At 46.1% G+C, this 13,504-nt stretch overlaps 2 protein-coding genes across 8 annotated transcripts in view; one reads left to right on the forward strand and one right to left on the reverse strand.

Annotated features, from left to right (window-relative positions):
- Positions 1–3,969: 3,969 nt before the first annotated feature.
- Positions 3,970–9,423, forward strand: LOC118514560 (homocysteine S-methyltransferase 1-like). 7 transcript variants are annotated; one of them, XM_036061555.1, is made up of 5 exons: positions 3,970–4,194; positions 4,341–4,384; positions 8,002–8,571; positions 8,638–8,945; positions 9,001–9,423. In XM_036061555.1, the coding sequence occupies exons 3-5, from the start codon at positions 8,065–8,067 to the stop codon at positions 9,161–9,163; spliced, it is 978 nt and encodes a 325-aa protein (XP_035917448.1). In that variant the 5' UTR covers positions 3,970–4,194; positions 4,341–4,384; positions 8,002–8,064; the 3' UTR covers positions 9,164–9,423. The 7 variants fall into 7 exon arrangements, with proteins under 7 accessions (XP_035917448.1, XP_035917450.1, XP_035917444.1 ...); XM_036061557.1 differs by having other exon boundaries at positions 3,970–4,189; XM_036061551.1 differs by having other exon boundaries at positions 3,971–4,194; positions 7,997–8,571.
- Positions 9,424–9,457: 34 nt separating this feature from the next.
- Positions 9,458–13,504, reverse strand: part of LOC118514525 (locomotion-related protein Hikaru genki-like) — a 105,930-nt gene continuing 101,883 nt past the window's right edge. The window contains exon 12 of the mRNA XM_036061499.1: positions 9,458–13,504. This exon is cut by the window's right edge and continues 120 nt beyond it. Coding sequence (XP_035917392.1) covers positions 13,410–13,504 — 95 coding nt within the window. The 3' untranslated portion in view covers positions 9,458–13,409.

Here is a 13,504-nt window from a genome sequence, read left to right on the forward strand (position 1 = left end):
TAACGGTTCTTACTTTTCAAATCTTCCACAATACACTACTCGACCGCGTTTCAAAGGAATTGAAGGCTAAACATACGTTTACAGGGTTTCGATTTATATGATGGAGCTTTTGGATCACCCAAGGGAGTCTTCTTCTTTCTTGGCCTGACGACCTCTTAGATCATGTCTGCAATTTTTGGCTTACTTACAAAATCGACTTGTCCCATTCGTCGAAGAGATAGTCGGAAACTATCAGAGAGGATTCCGACACGGAAAATCAACCACTGGCCAGATCTTCACGATGCGGAAAATCTTGGAGAAGATGGCGGAGCAACAGCTCCACTCCTACCATCTCTTCATTGATTTCAAAGCCGCATATGACAGCATAGCCCGGGTAAAACTGTACGACGCAATGAGCTCTTGTGGAATCCAGACCAAGCTTAGCAGGCTTGTAAGAATGACAATGGCCAACATCACATGCCAGGTGAAGGAGGATCGAAAACTCTCAGGGTCCTTTGCTACCACCAAGGGCCTGCGCCAGGGAGATGGGCTTGCCTGACTCCTGTTCAACCTGGCGCTAGAGAGAGCCATCCGCGACTCGGAGGTGGAAACTTCGGGGACCATCTTCTATAAGACAATCCAGATCCTGGATTACGCTGATGACATAGACATCATTGGTTTGAGGCTCTTCTACGTGCGGCACAGAACCTCGGGTTGGAGATTCACGAGGCGAAAACCACAATGATGGTGGCACCACCAGCGGCCCTGCTAACAAACACTGATTTACGCAGGGGTGATGTACAGATAGGTGACCGCACCTTCGAAGTCGTCCAAAACTTTACCTATCTGGGGTCAAAAGTCAGCACCGACAACAACATTGATGTTGAGTTACGCGCAAGTGTGCTGGCTGCCAACCGGTCATACTACAGCCTGAGGAAACTTCTCCACTCTAAATATCTGTCGCGACGGACGAAGCTGGGATTGTACAGAACATTTATAGTCCCAGTACTCACATACGTCTCTGACCGCGAACAGGCATGGACTCTGTCCAAGACTGACGAAGCCCTCTTAGCCGCGTTCGAGAGGAAGATGCTCAGAAGGATTTTTGGCCCCGTATGTGTGGAAGGACAATGGAGGAGCCGCTACAATGACGAGCTCTACGAGCTGTACGATGATCTCACCATCGTGCAGCGAATTAGACTCACCAGGCTTCGGTGGACTGATCATACCATGAGAAAGACGCCGGACGACCCAACCCGTAAAGTCCTTTTAGGCCGTCCACACGGACAGAGGAGGCGTAATAGGCCCAAATTGAGAATTGAGATGGAGTGATGGCGTTGATGCGTCCGCCAGAAAGGCCGGGATAACGAATTGGCAGACGATGGCGCTAAACCGTGAGCGGTATCGAGGATTGTTGCAGCAGGCCAAGACCGCAAAGCGGTTGTAGCGCCTGATAAGTAAGTAAGTAGACTTATTGATACCGCATAGTTGGATAGTCAGTCCTCTATGGCAGTCTGTGGGGGAACCGCGCAGATGAGAATTAAGCTCGGTACTGCCGTATACAGACCGGCGTCACTTTCGCATCTTCCACCGGGAATATTTCAAATGAATAGTGGAAAGTCCGTTGTGGAGTGTTTCAATCATATAATGAAGCATTGCTAGGGAAATTTGGCTAAACGACTGCGGAAATTCGTAGTTAGCTGTTGATTACGGAACCGTTAATTCAAACAATATTTCCACCTAATTTGCTCGATAAACCCGTTCGTATGTGAATGATAGGGTCTGATCATGTTAGCAAACGATCTAATCACAGAAGATCCACAGCTGATTGTAAGTTCCGGGGCGGCCCGTTGGAGAGGCGACGGCGGCATCCGTCTTCAAACGGCAGGACCGGGGTTCAAATCCCATCCAGACCGTTTCCCTGTACGTAGGGCTGACTGCTTACTGGGAGTGATTGAAAGTTCCAAATACATTCCAAACAATCCCTCGAGTGATTCAAAAGATCTATTATACGGATCGAAAACCTATAAGCTAGAGTTAGAACTGATTAACATATGTATATCAAAATAGTTTTAAGTCGATCTTTATTGATTTTGGTTGACCATTGAACCTTTAGTCTAACGATGCACTCAATAATACATCCTCTTTTCCCATTGCATGAAATTTGCCACTTACAGACAAAATTTTACATAATTCCTCTTCTTCTTATTTCTTGGCCCCTATGGAAGCACGGCTAAAAGAAATGACCTGGTGTCATATTCGTTTCCAGGAAACACGGACCATGGCTTCACTCCTCCATCTCCGGCTGATCCTGCCAACGAGCTCGCTGTGCTCCTTTTCGCCTCGAGCCGAACGGGACGCTGACGAGCACCTTCCTGGTAGGGCATGAGTCCAGCATCCTCATCACATGCCCTAATAACTTCAGGCTTTGGAAACCATTAGTATGTTTGCATCACTAAACTCAGCTCAGCTAGCTCGTGGTTCATTCTCCTGCATCACACGCCTTGCTCACACACACCGCCAAAGATAGTCATTAGAACCCGATGCGAGTGCACTATGGCCAGTGCATTGGTGTCCTCCGCCAGCATAGTCCAGGACTTGTGCCCGTAGAGGAATACCGGCTGAATCAGAGTGCGAATTATCTGTCGATATATCAGGAGTCTGTGGAGGCCCTTAGTAGGCACGATTTCCCTGAACAATGCGCCTTCGGACGTTGTTGTACGAAGTTACGATCGTGTCAAGGTAACAGAACTCCTCTACCATCTTAGGATCATCTCCATCAACCAATAGTATGCTTCCGAGTCGTGCTCTATCACGGAAAGAGCCTTTCGGCCAGTAGATAATCACATAATTATAAATAGATTTATCGCAGATATGACCAGAATCGATATCTCCAAACAAAGAAGAATATCGAATTGAAAAACTACATTGCGCGTGGCATTTTCTGTTACCATAAAACCTTGTATCACCGCTAACATGCACACGAAACTGATGAGCCTCATTGAGAAACTGATGGCGTTATCTGTCTGCAACTTTGGCTAAGAAGACCTTGAATATCCTCCCCAACAAAGAGAAGTGTTTCTTGGAAAGGTAAGTATTTTAATACTTCTTCTTCTTCTTTGGCCTAACGACCCTTTAGGTCATGCCTACTGTTTCTGGCTTACTAGATTTATTGATACCGCATAGTTGGGTAGTCAGTCCTCATTATACTACGGGGGTGCGGCCAAGATTTGATTTGAACCACGGTTCTGCCATGTGGAGACCGGTGCCGCTGTCGTCTCTACTACCAAGCCGCCGCGGTATTTTAAAAATTAACTAAATAAAATATTAGTGATTAAATTAAGCGATTGGTGGCGCCCGAGAAAAAAAAAACAATCTCTCAAACGACTCAAATCTCCATACATGAGCATTATACAAAAAATAGCTGAAAACATGTGATTTTTATTTTTAATTTTTACGATTGCCACGGCTAACTCTCTTGATAAATGCCGTAAAGCCACCCTAGAAGGACGTAAGATTCGAGTAATATTAAATTTATTGTCTTATCTGTAGTAATGTTTTTGTCGCCCTCCAAAATGAGTCTATTATTTTCCCACACAGAAACCCGGGTTTACAACCCATCGTGGACACTCAGCCGGTTGCCTCCTTTGGCACTCAAACCCCGCACACTTACTCACGCCTTCACTTACCACCGCCTTTGACAATCCGACACAACGAAACGTGCGACGGTTCGGTCGAAGATAAGGTAGGTTAGGAATGGGCTATCCGAGATGGGTGCCCCGGGACCGGCCAGACGTGCGGGGCCCAGGTTGTTTACAAACAAAATCCCAATCGAAATCCCTCCTCGGTGGAGTGTGGGGGGTGGGGGGAGAATGGAACGTAGAACCCGAGGAACGGCGGGGGAAAATCGCGAAAGACGCCAACAAAGTGTTTGTTGCTCGTGTTGGCTGGCCGCACCATACACTCGAAGCACATTTATATGCGCGTTTCGTTCGGTTGCCCCGCAGCTCTTTGTGTGGGTGTCCACGTTCGGAATTGGCTAGTGTTTGTCTGGTCTGGCGTGCGGTAAGATGGTTGTGGGAACGATCGCCCTTGCCCGGTAGATTCGGTGCTGGCAGACAGTGACAGTTGGTTCGAGTGGCCATAGCACGGAGGCATCGTAGCTGAATAGTGCGGTCAAGTTAAACGATACAAACTAGCAGCCCATTGTGTACGGTAATTGTTGTTTGTACAAAGTGTGATCTCCTGCTTGCAAAGTCTGAGTGACTGATCGTTTGGTGATCGTCGTCGTTACATCGAAGTAAAGTGTGATCGGTTTCACTCTCTCTCTCTCCGTCATCATCATCTTAATTGCTGTAAAGCAAAGCGACACAGGACATTCACCTGCCTTGCCACCGTCAAGCAGGTAAACTAACCTTGACCCCAATTAGTGTTAATTTGGTGGGGCCCCTAGGAAATAGCGTGCGGCATTTGATTAGATACAGGCCCAGGCTCAAGTGATAAAGTTGTCAGTTAGTGAAGATGTCTTTGCTGTGTTTCGTGGTCCGATTTATTGTCCCACTTGTAGCGCGAACAAAACAAATAAGCCACGCGCTATCTTGCCCTTTGTAGCGCAAGATATCAACACTGGCCACGCGAACCATGTCGACCATTACCCACTCCGCTTTGTCGGACAGCCCAGCGTGTACCGCTCATCCATCATCATCTTCTGGCCTTCCTGGCCGGCTGATAAGCACACGACGCGACCGTTCGGGCTTTTAATTTTGGCAACAAACCAGTTCGTGCCGGATCGCGATGGTCACGCACCGGGCAGCAGCTGCTACTGCCGTTGTTGTTAAACTTCTATCACCGGACATTTGTCCGGGGCGATAGCGAACACAACCTGGACCAAACCTCAATCCCCCCCCCCCCCCCCGCCGTTTTCTTTTTCTTATCTGTATCGGGTCGGTTGTCGGTATTACAGCATCTTAACGCTTCCACCTCTAGGAGTTTAGCTCCCCGGCGCTGCCATTTCATCCCAAGCGGGTCGTTTACTCGGGGGTTGTTGTTGATGGTTTCCGTGCTCATCTTTTGTGCGAGTTGGGAAAGTGTGGGGCAGAGCAAAACAAAAAAACATCCCGATAAGCTTAGCCCATTGAGAGCCGGTGCAAACGATTTAGTAGCAAAATTGTATAATTGTGGAACATAGTAAACACGAGGCGTGGAACTGGAACGGTGATGCGAGTGAGGAGATATGCTGAAAGCTTCTTTTAATCTTTAGAGGAATGGTTGAAGGACGCCTGCTACGTTTCATACGTTGATTTACTGGTCGAGTTTTTGCGTGTGAACTGCTTGAAATGGCACCCTGACCTTATTTTCGTTATTCATTTAAAGCAAGGGGTATGGGACCGGAGATCACATTCCATCCGGATCGTCTCCGCGAACGCAGAACTGTTATCCAACTACCGGTCAAGTATGTCAAGTAATGCTAGACAAAGTAGGCCCCGAGACTTTTCAAGGTAGAAGCTTAAAAAAAAGGTTTATTAAAAATTAATATATTAATATAATAACAATTAGGCCGACAGGTTCGACACCCTTGACATGGTTCCAATCGGATGCTGACGGAAGGATGCCACAGCATATTATTTTTTTCCTATATCGTTTATGGCCATTTTTTACTTACGACTGGCCAAACTAATAATTTTGGCTTGTTTTAACATTTATTTAAAGTTTGTTTTTATCTTCAATTGTTATTTGTTTTACTTGAAGTCGAATTTGGGCCCAAGCAGTGGCGGATCCATAGAGCGTCTCGTCTCGTCTGGGGGGCCTCTTCGGCGAGGGAATTTCTGTTGTTTTTCTCTAATATCATAATTAGAGGGGCCTCAACTGCCATTCCGCTCGGGGCCTCCACATATCTTGACCCACCACTGGGTCCAAGATATGCAAGGCTGATAAAGAACTCAATAAATATAGTACCAAATAAAAGGCTGAGCCCCGCTCCCCTAATTGATTCATCCATCTCTATCTCATATTTTTTAAGGAAAATATTACACATTAGGTTGAAGATTAGGAGTAGACTTGATTGAAACGCATCCATTGCATTCGTTGAGCCACCGTGAAATTCACAGTCGAATTTCGAAAGTCCTACCGAAAAGTCCTGTTATTGGAATGACTCTGAGCATGACTTTTGGAACATTTAGTGTCCCGTGTACTGGAAGTGCCCGACACGAGACTTGGTCCCTTCGAATACTTTTTAATATCGTTCACGTATGGAGGTTGCTTGGATCTCTGAGACTCCATTCGTCTGTTTTGCCCTTCGACTACGAAGTCTATTGGTAAGGCTCTCTTGGTCGCCGAGGCCTGGATAAATTTTAGATAAGCCCATTCCTACTCTGAAGTATTTTGGAATTGGACGAGGAGATCTCTTGATAAATTTGAGGTCCCTTGGCACATCGAGTGATCTCTTTGCCCTTGTAGTTTCTTGGTACGTGAAACATTCTACGAAGCCCCAGATGAGGCTTGGATAGTGAGTAGATGAGGTCCCTTCGATTACAATATGTTATCATCTAGTTTTTGAGTAGGATTTGAAAAGGAATTCCATTACAAGGCCTCTTAGTAGAAGAAGATGATTCGACAAGGAATAAATTATCACTTTTGATAGACGAATCTTTGACGAGGTAGCTTCTTAAAATTCGAGGTCTCTTAGAAAATAAAGCCTTTGTGACGAGGTCTCTTGGTAGATAAGACTTGCAAAACAAAACCGCCGGTAGATGAGATTTCTGCCTGTACGATTTCTCTTGGCAATTGCGCTATTACGACTGAGATATCTCTTGAGAAATCAGGTCCTTTGAGTCATAAAGCACCTAGGACAATAAGGTCCCAGGCGGTCCTTCATTCCTCCAACTGTTAAACCCACAAGTGTTATTTCTCATAGTTAAGATTCTCGGACGAAATGGGCTAGTAATAAGGGGAACACACCTAATCTTTTTTGAAATTGAAATACAATAAATAATAAACACTGATTTACTGTAAATCTGCGTTGAAGTGCCTGCAACTCTAGCAGTAAACATCGGGAGCGATAATTTGATACGCTTCTTGACCTTTGTCAGGAACCGGGAGTCTATACAGCTTATTTATGAGTAAAACTCAATGCGGAACTCAAATTAACGTACAATATATTCTACCCATCAACAACACAAGGCACAAGTAAACAACGGTTTCAGACATTACTGATCTTCACTTTTATCAGTAGGAGAGGAAGGGACAAAACCAATAAAGTAATCAACAAATAAATTGAACAGAAACGGTCTTAAGCTACTGCCCTGTGAGATGCGAACGAACTCTGCAGAAGAAATATAATCCTGACGTGGTATTGTCTATAAATTGACGAAGAATAAATCCAAGTCGTTGTATCCCATTACTATTATATGGGGAATAGGCGGGTGAAAAGAGATCGTCTGCTGGAAATTTTATTCAACTGTGTTTGAACAATTGTACAATACGTTGAATTGCTTTGCACCGAATGAACGCCTTACTTGCGCAGAGAGCATCGCCCTGCACTCACTCACTCGCGATCCAGCGAACGGAACCTAGTAGTACCAGGCGTACACAATGGCGATAATAGAAAAGGTTTATAATTACCCCAGTGCCGTAATAAGGAACTGTCGGGCGGAATGGACCACCATTGCGTTGATACGAGACACTCGGTTGGGCCGGCCGATACACCTTCTTCAACAGCTGATGGGATGATGCCTTTGTATGAGTGACTTTTGATAAGGATTATTATTGCCTGCCATTCGGAAAGCGATAGGACCCATGCCGGGATTGGATGAATCCGGTTCGTTTCTGGTTCGGGGTCTGTGAAAGATGCGCCGGTCGGTCGGCGTGCTCTTGTGGCCTTGTGGCGTTGCTGCAGCAAGCACCATGATTAAGAACTGAAGAGGACTTTGCTCCTCACCGATGGCTCCGTGGGCCGATAATCGAATGGAAGCTTCTGCAATGTTTACTTAGCGTGCGATCGGTTTGCTAACTGTTTCAGTACAGCGTAAGACATCGGACAGAGTGGTAAGCACACGGCACAGCAGCAGCAGCAGCAGCAGCAACATCATGAGCAACGTAACCGTACTGGATGGAGGGTTCGCGACGCAGCTTTCGGTGCACGTTGGGAAAAGCATCGACGGCGATCCGCTGTGGAGCGCACGGTTCAATGCGACCGATCCGAATGCCGTGTTCAAGACACATTTGGACTTTCTGGAGGCGGGCGCTGAAGCCATCATGACCAACACCTACCAGGCGAGCATCGAAGGGTACGTGGAGTATTTGCATCTGGACGAGGACACGAGCCTGAGCTTGATCAAATCGACGGTGCGTGTGGCACAGATGGCACGCAACCACTATCTGGCGAAGGTTTCCGGCGCTGAGCGAACCAGCATTCCGCTGCTGGTGGCATCGATTGGACCGTACGGAGCGCATCTGCACGACGGATCGGAGTACACGGGACGCTACCCGAACGACGTTACGATGGACACGATCCAGAAGTGGCACCGGCCCCGTATCGAAGCGTGTCTGGAGGCGGGCGTTGATGTGCTCGGTATTGAAACAATTCCCTGCAAGGTTAGGGGTGGCGCGTGTAGTGTGTCTCTGGTTGAGTGATTAACTTCCTTGGTTCCCCACCTGCAGATGGAGGCGGAAGCACTGCTGGACATGATGTGCGACGAATACCCGACGGTCCGGTTCTGGATATCGTTCCAGTGCAAGGACAATCAGCATCTGGCCAACGGGGAGCCATTTAGCGACACGGTCAACTCCCTCTGGACGAAGGCTCGCTTGAGACGTAACCAGAACCTGCTCGCACTGGGAGTGAACTGTGTACATCCGCAGATCGTGACACCACTGTTCCGTAGCGTGAACGAGAAGAAGCTGCCCGAGTCCCGCATTCCCCTCATCGTGTATCCCAACTCGGGCGAGGTCTACACCGTGGAGGATGGGTAAGTGTAGCGAGGCGAGGATTATGGCACCCGGTTTCTTACACGTCTTTTCTAGCTGGCAGGGCCGGGAGGACTGTGTCCCACTGGAACATTACGTGCCGCAGTGGATTGACCTGGGGGCACGATTTATTGGCGGCTGCTGCCGAACGTACGCACGCGACATCAAGCGCATCAAACAGACTGTGATCAATCACGCCAACAGCAATCATTGCCATTGAACGGTGTGAAGGGCATCACCTCACCGACAGTCTGCCATCAAACCCATGACCAAGTGATTGAAGTCTGTGAAGGGAAAGAAAACGTCCTTTCGCGTGTGCTTTCTTTCAGGATTTTATAAGTGTTTTACTTTTTTTCTCAAGACGTTGTGTTATTAAGTGTATTAACGTGTTTCTGCTTGTAATGTACGCGGTGCGTGCAAGTTTTGCTAACGAAATAAACATATGGACGCGAGTTTAAACAAATTTCATTCTCATCGCAAATGTGGCCGGGGTTTATATGACATTTTATGTTGCTTTTTTTTTATTATACTCATATTTTATAGCCTAAAAGTAACACAACACTGGTTCCACGCTGGTGGTGGTTGTTTTACATAAATGTTTGCTTTATTTTGTTTCACTTTCTCTTATCCTTTGCTTTATGATACAGACCGATATCGATAAACTTCGCAACCCTACGTACCCTTCGCCACCGGCAAACGCGCGCGCACCCGGAACCGGAGCTATCCATGTCCATATTCACATGCCGGGCACCTGCACCATTTTCCTCGTGGAGCTAGTTTGTTTGTTTGCTTTTGTTTTAATTTTAATGCTTTGTTGACGTAAGCTGAGATTGAGTGGTATACGTTCGGCGACGGGATGCTTCTCGGGGCCGAAGTCGTGCAAGCGGGACAAACCTTTCACATTCACATCTTAATTCGCACACACGTGCTGCGTTAAGGTGGCTAATTAAAAACGCAGTGTTTGCTTGTCTGATGGGGCGGGTGTCGCTATGATAAGAGCCCTTTTCTTTGGGAAACACCTTCGGAACAGACACACGCGAGTTGATACAGTGAGCGAAATAAGGATAGCACCACCTTGGTTTTGTTGGCAATATTTTTGGAAATTACTGATCGATTCATAAAGCTTCAATTTAGAATAGTAATACAATCTGCCTCAGAGCTCTTTCTTAAAGTCATTTTGGACTTGCGAATCGTGGCAACTCTTGTTTGGAAAATAAGTTTTGTGCTCATTATTGATTTGCATTGACCGATTAGTTCTTGAGTCCTTTACTCCTTAATTCAGAAGGAAATGTTGAAACAATTTTCCACGGCGAATTTTAAGACAGTTGATTGCGTCTTAATTGTTGGAATTGCAAAATGAAAATATATTTTTGAAAATTACCACGAAGATTGCCATTGTCATTAGATCGTTTAATGACAACGCATGAAGATCTCAAGTAAAAACGGCCCCCAAAATGAATTTTCGAGCAGCACTTTAAGCAATTTGCTCATAAAATACGGTTATTCACATTACCGTGTGTTTTCGAGCCGAATTTGGGACAAGACTAGTTAACACGAAGTTTAAAACGATGCGAGGTATCTTCAGAAAGCTACAATTTGGTGTGCAACCCGTAGGTGCAGCTAAGCATACGCTAGTTCGACCAGTAGGTTCGGATCGACCCGTGGGTGCAACTAGTCCAAGTCGACCCGTAGCAATTTCTTCTTGGGTCGTCCCATGGATTAGACCGTACTCGTCGAACTCACTTTTCGACCCGGACTCGTTGCTCCCGTTGGAACAAGGAATACGACCTGAACGATTCCGGTTTGCTTACGGATGACTCCGACCCGATAGGTTCGGGTCGACCCGCCCATCACTGCTCTGAGCATAAACAAGCCATCCAATTGTTATCTCGCAACACTTTAAAACGAGAACGCTTGTATGAAGTCCCTTTATCTTTAATTATATTATTCTTATTGTTCCATATGGCCAGCGAAATCTTTTTCTTTATTGTGCAATCTGATCCGCGAGATAAACTTAGACTTTAGTAGTATTATCTGGATCATCTGAACCTTCAACATTTAACTTCTTTTTGATCGAAAAGAGCACATTTATAGTCTTATCTGTGGTGGAAAAATACTGTTTCAGTGAAATTAAATCAATTCGCGCCATTTTGTAAGAGTCGTCCTTTTTGTTGCTTGAATTTGTTCCGAACAATATAGCAAGAAGCTCCATGTACTCAGCCGGTTGGTAAATGGTCTTCAATGATATGAGCGCTATAAACTTAAACACTGCAACAAAAGCAAAATTGATTTGCCAACTTCCAAAATTATTGGCCAAAAACTTGGCGTGCTTGGTGCTAAACTTATTCCGCTCACTGTATGCACCTTAAAAGCACCGGCACGAAACAACTTTACACTGAACAGTGTTAATGCATCAACGCAAGAAGATACGCGTGTGTGTGTCATTTGTGCGTGTGTGCCATTGTTCCACAATCTTATCACACCCAGCTAATGAGGTTCCCGGTTCCTGGGTGTTGACGGCAACCAACCCGGAAAAGCTTAATGAGTGCGAATGTGTCTGCAAAAGCTCTCCATTACACTCCGCCAAAGGGCGACAAACGTCGAACGAAACTGCTAACGCATGGACCGGGTTAAATTGGAAAGGTACCATCCCATAAAAAAACGAGGGCTTTCAATGCAGCGTTGTGCAGACTTGTTGCAAAGGTAACACTTTAAATCGGTTCAAGATGTATTAACATTGTGGCCTTATTATGGGTGGTGATGGTTTTTTTTTATTCCTGCTGCTAGGTTTCTCCTTCCTTCCTCCATCTTTGTTTCTACATCCGACATCCGGTTGTAAATATGTTCCTTCAGCTTGTAAGGTAACGGGGTTTTTTGTTAAGTCATTTTGATTATTAGGTTCAAGTGAGTTTGTTTCTGGCTTTCCGCGTCCCGATCCGATCCACTCCTTTACACGATCACGATCAACTGTCACCGGTTCTCACCGAGTGAGTAAGTGTAACTTAAGGAATGGTTTTAACCTGTTTGCTTTATGCTTAGAAGATATGGTTTGGTTTGCATTTCGCTTGTTTCTGTGTTTGTTTTTCCTTGGGGTAGAGGATAAATTATGTATAGATTTGTGTGAATGTATTACTTCTTCCTTTTAGCATTTTTTTGTATGTATTTCAAACAACATGCTGTAGAGGGTGTGTGGCTGGTAGTTATTTATACACACGCGTGCCACTAACTCTTGCTCTCGCAACTCTCAATCAGTGTGCTGCTATCCTCCCGCTAACGTAATAATGTGAAGCCATTTTATACATGCCACAGTGAGCCATCCCTATCTGCTTTCTCTTTTGTATATATGCATGTTTGTCGTCAGTAGTCAGTGATATCTTTCCTCGGCTGATATGGTTTGGTTATGTGGAGGGCTGGGTAAAGGTATGCGATGCACGTAAGTAGGTTCGTACTGTTCAGAGGGATATAGGCTGACGTGTTTGTAGTGTAGTGTGGTTTAAATTCTTCACATGTTGATAGTGTATTACATATCTCACCACCTTTGCAACCACCTAATCACCATCACAGATGATGCCACATGCCGGCTGTTTGCCCCCTGAATACACTAGTATGTAACAGGGATTAATTGTGCACTCGTGCCGAGATTCAGTTCGAATGCTGATCCCAACCCTTCTTTAATGCCAACGCACTCACTTTAACTCGTCCTTTTTTTTCCTTTCCTGAATGGCAACAAAACAATGCTCGTCCTCCGTTTTCAGTTCAGTACTCTAACGTACGTCTGGAAAGGCTCTTCCATCATTCTTCAGCGCTAACTGCTCATCGTAACACCAATATGCTGTGAGTCGCCCTACACACACACACACACACACATGTGTGAGTGTGCCCCGGGCATCACTATACTCATGAAGATACCTAATAGAACGCTCGGCCGGCAGGGCACGGCCACCTCCGCCCGTGTACACCCTCTTGTCACAGTAAGGGAACAGCGTGGCAGCTCTCCGTCCAACAAAACCGTCCGTTTGTTCATTCCTTGTTAAACTTGTACTTTTATAAATATGTATCAGTAGATTTTGAATGCTTTTTTTTGTGTTCATTTTTTTGTTTTCTCTTGACCGGAACTTCAATGTGGAGTGCCCGGTACTGTTCGCCCCGTTGCTGTGTTGCAGTGTGGATTATACCGGGAATTCACCGATTAGACCGATTTAATGCGCATCCGATCCTTCCCGACCGGCTGGGGGGAGGGGTGTGTCTGTCTCTTCGCTACTCGACAAGAAGGTCTTTTTGTTATCACAAGGACTCTCACGGCTCTACGATCGGGGGTTTTGGTTTTCCGCTCTCTGTGCGCTCGGTGCGTTTTTTTAACCCACGCCCCTGCAATGCCCCTACACAGCGCGTACGTGTTAAGGAGCTGAACTTATTCTAGGATACACGGTAAAGAAGGTCGGTTACCGCCAAGAACTGGGTTGGGTTTAAATTTCCTCGTAGCTTCGACACTGGGGCACCGGTCCGGACCAATCGCCTTCGGGCGTGCAGCGGGGACGCTCTGGTGGGCCACCGTTGGCAC

Source organism: Anopheles stephensi, chromosome 3 (genome assembly GCF_013141755.1).
Source record: "Anopheles stephensi strain Indian chromosome 3, UCI_ANSTEP_V1.0, whole genome shotgun sequence".
Taxonomy (NCBI): Eukaryota; Metazoa; Arthropoda; class Insecta; order Diptera; family Culicidae; genus Anopheles; species Anopheles stephensi.

Coding starts and splice junctions, on each gene's coding strand:
- LOC118514560 (XM_036061555.1), top strand. CDS start 8,065: ATGAGCAACGTAACCGTACTGGATGGAGGGTTCGCGACGCAGCTTTCG. Junction 8,572..8,637: donor TTGAAACAATTCCCTGCAAG/GTTAGGGGTGGC, acceptor CCCCACCTGCAG/ATGGAGGCGGAAGCACTGCT. Junction 8,946..9,000: donor GTCTACACCGTGGAGGATGG/GTAAGTGTAGCG, acceptor CGTCTTTTCTAG/CTGGCAGGGCCGGGAGGACT.